The following is a 12,283-nucleotide window of genomic DNA, read 5'->3' as shown; positions in this document are numbered from 1 at the left end:
CTGCAGTTTTTTAATAACAGTTTAGGGGCCAGAATACGAAGGAAGTTATTATAAATCGACTTCTTCGGTATCGGTAAGTTAAAAAAATTGCATAAAAAAATTATCTATTGCAACTGAAAAAAATTTTGCAACACAAAATATTTTGCATTAAAAAAAATGTTATTGACAAATATTTGAAATGAAAATTAAATTTTTACTGCAAATAAAAATATTTTGTATTAAAAAAATTTTAATGAAAAAAAATCAATGCAAATTGTGTGTATTAAATATTTTTTTTTTTATAATTTTTTTACAATACTCGTCGAATATGTATCAATTTTGACTATTTGGCCTTACATAAGGTACCATATTACCTATAAGTAGTTCAAATGGCTTATTTAGTCCAATAAATAATCAAAACAGTAAGAAATTCGAAGAGTATTAAAAAAAAAAATGTTCCAATACCGAAAATTTTTCCATTTCCATAAAATGTTTCTTTTAATGCAAAATATTTGTATTTCCAAAACAAATTTTATTTTCAATGCAATTTTATTTTCTGTGGTAATAACATTTTTTCTAATGCAAAATATTTTTCGTTGTAAAAAAATATTTTTTTACCTGATGCAAATTTTTTTCAATTCCAATAAATATTTTGTTTAATGTATTTTTTTACAATAAATATTTTTTTTTTTCAAATTTTCAATAGAAACAAAATGCATTTAAAAAATGATTTGTTGCAGAGCGTTTTCGAATTTTTGTTTCTAAAATTCCTGAAAATATAATTTCGAAAATTTCTAGAAATGATTTAACAAGCAGTATATACATTGGGAAGAAAAATTTTTTCAACCATTTTTGTGTGCGATTTTATTCCACTATTTTGGTTCTTCTGGTATTGATTGATAAATCAGTTCGATTATAAAGACGAAATTTCAAAAGCTTACGACGACTTTTAAAGACTGTTATCTCTTTAAGAGTTTTACTTGAATAAAAATCTATAGCAATTTTCTATTTTTATTTTCTTTCAATTTACCTCTTTTTTGTAGTGAAATACTTTTTACCCATCCTCCTGATAAATTTAAAGAATTGAACAAAAAAAAATTGTCCTCGCCTAATAAGCCTTCTATTCACACTCTCATGCATTTTTTTGTTTAAATACCCGGCATCAAGTGAGCGGTTTCCATTGGAAACAATATGCAATTACGATTTGCATGGTACTTAAAAATAATTGCTTCCACCAGGACGATACAAAAAAACAAGTCCACATAATAATCCCCCTGATGTAATTCTTTTGCATCTCTCGAAAAGGACCAAGGTTAATGCTGCTCTAGCAGAGAGCTTGTTAACTCAACACCAGAAGCGTAAAATCCTTGTTCCACCCTCCTCCTTCTTGATGTGAAAAATGGCATCACAGTGATGTAAAGTTATTTTTGGAGTGGAAAATTTTAAATCAGTGGTTTTTTTTTGGGGAAACGAAACATTTCACTAAACTGCTTATTAAAATTTTGTTGTGTTTTCTTTTGTGTTGGGTTTATATTATTTGAAACGCATGCGTTTTAAGTTTTGTCTGATGAACGGTTGCTATAGTCGATATCCTGTCAACATGTAAAATTCCCGAAGGAAAATATCCTAAATGCAAACAACCAGCCAGGCAGTAGTCTCGTTAGATGAAGAGGAGTCGGATGAAAGAGAAACTTGTCGCACAGAGGAAAACACAATTATTGTGTTGTTTATTAAAGGGGTATAATGGTGCTCCTGTGTTTTGCTGTATATTCCTTTGTGGGTAGAGAGAGAGAGAGAGAAAGTGGGTGGAATAAGGTAAAAAGAGGTTGATTTCAGCAGCAGATTTGGTGCGTGATGCTTTATGCGGCAAACTAAAGACACATAAGCTTTCTCTCGCTCTATAATGTAGCTGTAGCTATGACATTATTATTTTTATTTTGTTTGTCGTTTTGTCAACAGATGTTACTATGACAATGAGACAACACAATTTGTTTGCAGACTCGTTTAGGTTGATGTTTTAGGTTCATCGAGACTTATAACCTTAGGATATTTTTGTAGGTATATGTAAAAATGTTCGAGCGAGGATGTTTACTGCTGCTGCTATGTCAATGCAATGAGAGACGTGTTGTTACGTTAAGATAGACGTACCTACCCACGACGACGACAACGGAGACATCCAAAGAGCATGATTCTGTGATATAGTATATTTTTCATTAAAAAGGAAGGATCTCTGGGAAAAAATGCAATGCGTTCCAGGAGCAACGGTTTCAAGACTTTAACTATGTGCGAAGGTGCATAGAATGAATGAAAAATATCAACACAAAATTAACATATTCGCACTTTGCATAGTAATGTGAGTGTTTAAGAGGGAAAAAAGACCTTTGTAATGAAAATGTTAATTTTTTGAAAAAAATAAACAGACATTTTTTTTTTTTTTTGTTTTTGTTAATCAAAAAGAGTGTGACAACCTGTGTCAAGACGGGGTTTTAAGGATTATACTTTCTTTAAAATTGAGTAATTTTTTCTTGTTTTCATTTTTGTAAGGATACAAAGTAGGAAAATGCATTAGTATCTTCGAAGCATTTATATATAAAGACTTCAATATGGAAGTTCGTTTAGAACCTATTTCCACGGGTAAACAAAAAGACCTTTTTTTAGTCTAAAATACATATCTGCAAAATATGATCAAGTTAGTACCTAATAACTTAAAAGTATTCTACACTTTTCAAGCCTTAAAGAAATAATTACATATTTTCTCGTAACCAAACTAAAATCTCATTAAGTATTACAGAAGAAGCTTCATTTTAACTTCGGCAAGGTTACTCTGGATGGCAAAAACGAACTTTAGACGGGTAAGTCTTTATATTAATGATTCTATGCGGAAGCTTTGATTTTTGACAAATGGAAAATTGGATTGTTTCTGAAATCCTTAAATTTCATAACATCATTTATATTATTCAATGCCCTCCCTATTTTTTTAAGGAAAACAACAACATTTTGTTAGGCTCCTTAATACTCATTTTAAGGTCTTATCGATTTTTTCACAAAGCTGCTTTGAGGTATGAAATCTCCAAATAATTTATTAAGGTCTCACAGAAGTTCACTAAGGCTTTTTTAAACACTTAAAAAAATGAAAAAAAGCAGTTTCGAAGTTATAACTTCTTTAAGGAAATTGCTGCTATTTCAAGCTTTATTAACTTTGCAAAATAAGTCATCGAAATAAGGGCAGCATACATATTACAGGAGCTATATTTTAACTTCAGTAAGGTGTCTTTAAATTGAAAAAAGAAAACGTTATACAAGTTATAGTTCCTATAACAATATCCTTATAAGACTTCAACGAAGCTTTACCGAAACTGTGTTTTTTGACAAATGATAAAATTGGAATTTCTTAAATCATTAAATTACATTACATCAGTTTTCTTTATCAATGATTTTTTTAAAAAGGTTATAAACGTACAACAAAATTTTGTAAAGCTTCGTTAATACTCATTTTAAGGTCTTACCGAATTCTACTATAAAGCAGCTACGAGTCTATTAAAAAACTATCTTCGAAGTGCCTGCTCCTCAAACTTACTTATGGAAGTCTTGCAGAAGCAACATTGAAGCAGTTACTATCGAAGTTATAACTTCTATAAAGAAATTCCTTCTATTTCACCTTTTACAAGCATTCCCAAATTCATCAAAATATACTAATTTTAATGTTTCTTAAAAACTTAATAAAAATTCATAGCTGGAGGCTCTCCAAAATCATTGGTAAAAGCTTTTTGGAGTAATTTTAAAAACAAAAACAGATAAGAGCACTTTTGTGATCAGTCAAAAAAGATTAAGATTAAGATTTACCAAAAATTGAGCATTTGGAAATCAAAAGCTGATCAAGTTGCATATCAAATGAAAGGTCTTTAAAGGCTCTATTGAAAACTGAAAACCAAAAGGTTCTGCATAGCCTGACTGTAGAAATATTCGTGTCCAAAGTTGCATATAAAAATTAAACAGATTTTTTTTATTGCAACGATTTCAGCTTAAAGCTAAATTCAAAATTATAAGCAATTCACAAGAATCAAATAAAATTGAAATCAATCATAAAAATCTTCAAAAACTCATCATCATACTCTCGTCAACACACCTCTTTAAAAAAAAAAATTCCTGTCACATCTATACAATATTTTCTGTCATATATTTTACCTCTTGACAAACAAACAAAAATTTAAATATAAAATTACATTCAAACAAACAAACAAACCGTTTATGCAAACAAGAACAACAACAAAAAAAAAAACCGTTTATCTCAGCATGAAAGTCTTGTATTATCTTGCGTTTCATTTCACCTTAAATATACAGAATAAGGAACATAATATAACACGAACCAAACAAACACCCCATGACTAAATTCCTTATTTCATTTTTTTTCAAGAAGACAGATTTTTTCCTTTATCCTTATTTGACTTTATTTTTTTCGAAAAAAGATCTTTAAATTCAAATCACCATAGCTGGCTACATACCCATCATACAGTTTTTTAACAAATGGGAGGCTTGATATGATATATTCTTCATCATCACAGTTGGAATTCGGTTTGAAGGGAATGAAAAACGGTCCTTTTTCCCTTAAACTTTTTCAAGGAAATATGAATAACAAATCGTTAAAATCAAGAAAACGCTTTACATGCATCCGCCTTCTACAATCCCCCCCCGAACATAGCAAACACTCAATTATCCCAAAGAAGAAGGAAGAAAAAAAAAACGAAAAAGATTCAACACAAAACCACCGCCGACGTCGTTGTTGTAACATAAAAATATAAATACATCAGGAGGGTGGTAAAACCCCCCTTCCCCATCCACACAAACACACATAACAATGACGTCTCGGATACCTAAGATTCTATCCGCCTTATTCGAACGCAGAGACCAAAGAATTCGACCCCAAAAAACAGGGCAAAAAAAAACTTTTTCCTTAACAATTGTCATGCAAGCAGCCCCAGACAGTTGTGATGTTGCCGGCAATACCCACCCAATCTTCCAAGATACCTTCCTACTTCTTCAGACCATTAACTGCCAAAACAGCTGCTATGGCAAAGCCTGATGCTTGGAATGGGTCTAGGGTTTCCATTTTTTAAAGACCAAAACCGGGCGGGGAGAGCCAAAGCGAATTTTCGCAATAAATCTGTGTACGTTTACGACTGTCTTTTACAGGAAATTGTATACAAAACAAGAAATAAAAATAACCTAACGCATCGAATTTAAGGGTTGAAAAGCTCCTTTTCCACAAAAATATTATAAATCCATGGCAACCCTGTCTGTACAAAAATTCAACCCTCTCACAATCCAATATGACTTTTGAAGAAATGATAAAATAATTGAAAAACTTAAAAAGGATGCGAGCGAGAATCCTTTCGATAGCAATCAAATCAGAGAAATCTGCAAAAGCAAATCTCCTGTCAAAATATCCTTTTCAGCTATACAGCTGCATCGAATATGGTTTTATCCTGACAAAATGCATCCTCAAAACATTTCGATTGAAAACCGACAACAATCCGGTCTGTAACATCGGTTGTAACATGAAAAGGGATGTGGCGATGAAATGAAAATTCTCTATCCTCTTTTTGGTCCTTGGACTAACTCTCTATGCCTGCCGTAAATAATGGGCGGCATGTGTGCTTTAAACACTGTGGCAATGAGTTTTATTTATATTTATTTTTTTTTTGTAACTTTGCATGACTTTCACTACTTGTATGTGGAGTTGGAATGTGGAGGATGTGTGTTCAAGGTACCTAAATGGGGTTGAAAAGATATATATTCTACATATTAACGGTGTACATAGAATGTATATATTCTGCCGTACATGTGCACTTAACGTACCTACTTTTTTTTTGGTAAAAAAGGACGATTTAAATAGAAAATTTTGTCGACTAAAGCATGAAAATATATTTCCGAGGGGGAGCATCATCGTTTTCAAGGACTTTGGGTTTACGACAAGTGTCCTCTTGAGTGGTGACCAAATACCAGAGTACTTTTCGGTTTTTGTAATTTCCTGCTCTGTAAATATAGGTAGGCAATTTTTTTTGAAAATCCGTTTAAGAGGAACGGTTTTATTGGGGACAGTAAAATTGAGGTTGAAATTAAGTGAAGATGAGTGAAGCGTAACTTAAAATATTCTTTGATGGTTTCTTAAAATTTTCTTTTCTGTAGGTAATAAGGATATAGAAGAATTGAATTTGAAGATTCATCCCTTAATTTACAAATTGTTGAAAGGTAAAAAGGTACAAAGAAAGTACTTATTATGATCAATTGTGATCTAAAAGCCTGAGGGAGGACAATTTTTTTTAGCGCTAACATCAAAATTGAAAAACATGAATAGCCTCTAAAACAAAAACTCGTCAAGTTACCCTTCATTTGAAAGGTCTAAGTATGTCCTTTTAATAATTGAAAACCAGAAGCTTCTTAAAAGTTCAGTTGCAGAGATATTCGTGTCGAAAGTTAGTTATCGTATTTATTTTTTCCACTTGAAATGAAATTTTCTTGAAAATCTTCTCAACACAAATTTAGAAAACACATGTAGGTAATTACCCATCATTTGATTTCAAATGCTTTGAAAGGTGGTATAAGTATGACCTTTAAATAACTGAAAACTTGAAGCTTTTGAAAGGTACCGTTGCGGAGATAATTGTGACGAAAGTTAGTTATCTTTTTTTTGCGCTTTGAATGAAAACATTCTTGGAAGTGTTTTTGAATCGAACTCAGAAAGAGATATACAACAGTTAATTTGTGTAGAAATGAAAATTTAGCTTTGAAGGGTTTTATACTGACAAAAACACACCATCTAAAAGGAAAGTCTGTCCCATATCTCAAAGTCAGGGGTGCCAGCAATGCTACCCTTCTTCATATTTCATTATTTTTAAGACAGCGAAGGTTTCTAACAATGAATATCCTTAAAAAAATTTTGTAACAAAAAAAATTAACAAACAAAAAGTCATGGTTTGACAAAATTTGTGTTATTTGGTTTTTGACTAGCGAAACAGATTGGTATTGTATTGACCATTTCGAGATCGAAACGTAGTAAAGTTACACATCATTTTAAAGGTCCTTTAAAGTTCCTTCAAAAACTGAAAATCAAAAACTTCTGCGAAACTCGGTTGCCGAAATATTTGTGTTTAAAGTTATCTGTATGCAAATTTAAATGAACTTTTTTTCTTGTTTCAAAAAACATAAGCATAAAGGCGATTGCACCTCTCATCAAATAATAATGAATCACTATTTTATTAAATATTTTTTTAAAAAAGTCAAATTGGCAGCACTGATTTGAATTTATACCACTCAGATTGGTTTGTGTATATGCTTAATACACAGCAAAGACATGACCCGATATAAAATAAAGAAATATCTCAACTGTTATAAAATTGACTTTATGATAGCTTTATACCATTTTTGTTTTCTATTTTATACATCAACCTTTTGTTCATTTAGAATAGAGGGCTTTCATAAATGCATAAACTATCTTCTATCTTATACAACAACCTAAAAGAAAAAAACTTATATGAACTTATTTTGTTCACTTACCGATTTATCATGGCGTCATTTCCGTTTTGCGTCGTCTGTTGTTGGGCTGGTATCACATTTGCATTATTTATTGTTGCTATTGCTGTTGTCGTCGATTGATTTTGATTATTCGGAACTGTTGTTGCTGGTAGTGTTTGTTGTTGCTGTTGTGATGGCAATTGCGGTTGATGATGTATTTCAGCTTTTATTGAACCGGTTAAACTTTTCGATTGTTTCGATTGTTGTTTGAATCGACTTAAAGCAAAGAAAAGCGCTAAAACTGCTTTTAGTCGACCAGCACAGATGTCATTAGTTGTTATTGACTCTAAACCACTAACAGATTGAGTGCGAAGGACATTTAGGCAGGAATTTACGTTGTCGTACTGCAAAGAAAGAAATAAACAAAATTAAATTAAATAATTATTTTTTATGTTGGACTTTTTGAATTAATATTCAATTATTTTTTTCGGTACAGGTACAAATTCAGTAAAATTTTGATTTTGATTGAACAATATTCAAAGGTAAGAACTAAATTTCTGTGACATTGGTATAGTTATGAAAACGAAAATTTTTTTGCGATGATAACTTTTCTATTGTAGCGTGATTTCAAACAGCTGTGAGTTTTTTGAAGTGAAAACTTCTTTAGTATCGTAGTGATTTGAAACAAGATGAAACGAAAACGCGACACGACTTCAACTTGTTATAACTTTTTTGTTTTAATAGATAAATAAATGAAATTTGTACTGTAGATAGGTAATTAAATAAATTATAATTGTACAATGTTTCAATTAATTTCATATTCAAAATTCTGAGATAACGGTAAAAAGATGTTCTTTTCCTGCACACGTTATATACTTTGATCTAATGCACATACAAATTTGATTTAACTTCAATACGCATGCTGATAACATAACCTTTTATTTGATATATCACACATAACGGTACGTGCTCTACAAGTTACACAATCTTAAATTGAAATTGAAAAATACCTCAAAACACCTGTGGAGATCTGTTGCCGATGACCAGCCACCAGTAGGAAGTACCGTAATCTCAGTCTGGAAATTCGACATGGTTGACTTTAAAAAATTCTAACTTCTCTTGTAGGCATCTTTGAAATGAGATTTATACGTCATATGAAAGGTGAAAGGCTAGGGCCGATGATTCGACCCGGGTATAATGCTACCCGGGTACTCGGTTAGCCGGGTAGCTTGTACCCGGGTAGTAAATTACCCGAGTACCCGGGTACCCGGGTAAAATGGCTATTACCCGGGTAACTGGGTACCCGGGTAAGCGAAATTACCCGGGTGCCCGGGTAACCGGGTAACCGAATATACAAATAAAAACAATTATATTACTGTCTTTATCACTTTTTCAACAGCATTTAACTAGTCGTGAAAAAATATTTTGTAAAAGTAGGTAGCAATACAGATAAATTCAGTGACAAATTATACCCGGGTAATCGGGTAGTCGGGTAATCGGGTAGTTGGGTACCCGGGTACCCGGGTAGTTTCGGGTATCCGGGTAGTACCCGGGTACCCGGGCATTACCCGATTTACTCGGGTACCCGGGTACTACCCGGGTAACCGGTTACCCGGGTATCATCAGCTCTAGGTGAAACAATAAGCTTTCACATGGTATACAATTTTTTATAGGTTGTCAAACAAAAAAATTGATTTGATAGCATGAGAACATAAAAATAAATGTTTTTTTGCTTTTTTTGCTTTTTTTGATGGAAATTGATCGAGTTCAAAAAATTCTAGCTCTTTTTGTAGATGTCTCATAGACTTGATCGATATAAATATTTTGAGCCCGGACAATGGTATAAAATTTATTATAGGTTGTTAGGGAAAAAATGCATTTAATAGCGTGAGAAGATATGATTGTTTTCAATAAATTATTTTTATACTTTTTGTGCATTATAAAAATTTAAGTATGGCTTTATTCTTCAGGAAATTTTATAAGCTGTTTAATGGTGTAATTTTTTTATAGCTTTGCATATCAAAAAATCGATTAATTGATAAAAGAATATAAAAAACGTAGTTTTTTCGGCTTTTTTTTTGTAAAATTTGATTGACTTCAAAAATGTATTACTTTTGAAGTGAAAACTTATTAAGTATCGTAGTGATTTGAAACAAGATGAAACGAAAAAGCGACAGGAAAATCAATTGATTATAACTTTTTTGTTTTAATAGATAAATGAATGAAATTTTTACTATAATTGTGAAAAATTCTTATTTTTTTTGTAGGCATGGTAGAAACATTATTGAAAAGTCAAATAAAAGGTAAAATAATAAGCTTTCAAATGATTTAAAATTTATTTTTTTTTTAATTAAAGGTGATGGAATAAAAAAAAGGTAATTTTTTTCGATTTTTATTTTATGCAAGAAAAATAATTTTTAAGGTTTCACTTCTACCACGTGTGAATTGCACACATGATTTTTTTTTAAATAAACCATTGACTAATTTATTTTTACGTCTTTCTGAAACTTTTTTTTATAATTTATGTTTACAAAAAATTGTATTAAAAACTGATACCTGCAAACACTTTATAAATAAAATTGGTTAATATTCAAAAAAAGAAATATAAAAATATTGATTCACCCGTTTTTGAAAAACATTTTTCCGTTTTTCAAAAACAAAATCAATTCGAAAACAAATGTGTGTAGAAGGGTGGGTCAAAAAAATCGAAATTCTTTTTTTTGATTTGGTACTCCAAAAAAATCGATTGCTAGACTCCTCTAGAATATACACACCAAATATGAATTCTTTATATTAATGGGAAGGTCCTCCGCTTCGCAATTTTCCATTTTTACATAAAGATTCTACTAAAAAAAAATCTTTTTTTTTTAATCGACTTTTTAGCAAATTTCTTTAAATATTCTTGTGGGAAATTGAACGCTCTACAAAAAAGGCCTTGAACACTTTTTTCGTTTATCTAACCGTTTAATAGATATTTAAAGTCCAAAAATCGAGAAAACCTTTAAAAATTCGTTTTTTGTTCTTAATTTTGTAAAAAATTGAAAAATTATAATAATCAAACGCGCAAGACATATTCTTGTAGGAAATAGATTTTTCCACAAAAAAGGTCTCAATAACTTTTTTCATTAATCTAACCATTGTAAAGATATTCGAGGTCAAATAAAAAAAAAATTATAAAAACATTTTTTTCTTTTCAAAATTTTCTAATTCAATGAAAATGCATTATTTTCAAATAAGCAAGCAGGGGCGTACACTCCCTTGGGGCAAGCGGGGCGGTGCCCCGGGGCCCCCGACCGACCCCAGGGCCCCTTCTGGAAACAATGCAGAGAAGGAAACTGTTAGTATAAATTGAGTAATGCATTGGTAGCCACACAATATATGTATATTGATTTAAAAAAAAAGGTTACCCCAGGGGCCCCAAAAAAAATAAACTGCTTTTTTAAAAGAAAAATTATAATTTTATCTTAGGGCCCCAAAAAATATTACTTGAAAAATCTTTGCCACCACAAATAATACATTAGGGGCCCCAAAAAAGCCAAAAAATATTATTTGAGGATCCTCAAAAGTGGTTCAAAACAATCAAATGGAAAATTAAATATAAATTCAGGGGCCCCAACATAAATACATCAGGGCCCAAAATAAAAACATTACGTTATTGCTGGTATTCCAAATATTACTTCAGAACAAAGGCCCCAATACCTATTAATTCTTGGCTCCAAAAAAATTGTATTATATTTTAGGGGCCTCTAAGCACTTAATTTTGGGACTCTAAAAATAATTTTTCAGAGGCCCCAAAATAAAAAAAATTATGCCTGATGATGGAAAATAAAATATGTATTTATTACTTCAGAACACAGGCCCCAAGAACTATCAATTCTTAGCTAAAAAAATTTATTTTAGGGGTCTCTAAATATTTAATTTTGGGGGCCCCTAGTACCAGTGTTTACTACTTTTATGAGAGACATTTTAAGTAAGAATAGCAAAGTGCATTACGAACATATTAAAACATTAAAATAAACCTAAAAATAAATAAGCCATACAAAAAAAAACGTATGGCGTATACGTAATTTTTTTTGTAACTAAGGTTCCCCCAAATATCAAAGGGGCCCCAAAATTTAGTCTTACCCCCGGGCCCCGGCAACTCAACGTACGCCAGTGTAAGCAAGATATATTATTGTAGGGGCTTAAACGTTCTATAAAAAATACCTTGGAATCAAATTGATTACTTTAACCGTTTAGAAGATATTCGTGTCTAGCAATCGATTTTTCGGAGTACCAAATCAAAAAAAAAAAGAATTTCGATTTTTTTGACCCATTCTAGTGTGTAGATTATTTTCCAATTCACATTTTTTTTTTTTTTTCGCCTTAACATGAATAAATTAATATGTCTTATTATTTGGTACCTTTTGTTCTCAAAATTTCGTTTTCGAAAAGTTTTCAAAAATAATTTTTTCTAATTTTTGTTTAAAAAATTGTTGAAAAATTGTAATTTTTAAAATTTAATACATATTTTCGAAAAAAAAAAATGTTTCTTAAAAAAAAAATTGACATCGCACTATTGGGGTTATCTGTTTTAGATAACGGATATTTTTTGGGATGTTTTAGACTTATTTTAATAATTAGTTTACAATATCAGTGTTTTTTTTTTTAGAATTTTCGATCTTCCAAATTTGGGAGTTCTTGAGTTATTGAGATGTGGCGACTCTTGGCTCCTGGGACTGAAGAACATTAAATTAATTTTGTCCAATTTTTCGGCTGCAAAAGTTCTAATGGCCTTCAGTTAACCAAACAT

General features: G+C 31.0%; 1 protein-coding gene across 6 annotated transcripts in view; it reads right to left on the bottom strand.

Moving 5' to 3' along the window:
- Nucleotides 1-12,283, bottom strand: part of LOC129913020 (protein sickie) — a 375,806-nt gene that overhangs the window by 197,365 nt on the left and 166,158 nt on the right. For all 6 annotated transcript variants that reach the window (XM_055991353.1, XM_055991351.1, XM_055991346.1 and 3 more), the window contains exon 4: nucleotides 7,534-7,895. In XM_055991353.1, the coding sequence (XP_055847328.1) occupies nucleotides 7,534-7,895 (362 nt within the window). The remainder of the gene's footprint in view (nucleotides 1-7,533; nucleotides 7,896-12,283) is intronic.

The sequence above is a fragment of the Episyrphus balteatus genome, chromosome 3, assembly GCF_945859705.1.
Source record: "Episyrphus balteatus chromosome 3, idEpiBalt1.1, whole genome shotgun sequence".
Taxonomy (NCBI): domain Eukaryota; kingdom Metazoa; phylum Arthropoda; class Insecta; order Diptera; family Syrphidae; genus Episyrphus; species Episyrphus balteatus.
This window is presented reverse-complemented; position numbering and strand designations above follow the sequence as displayed.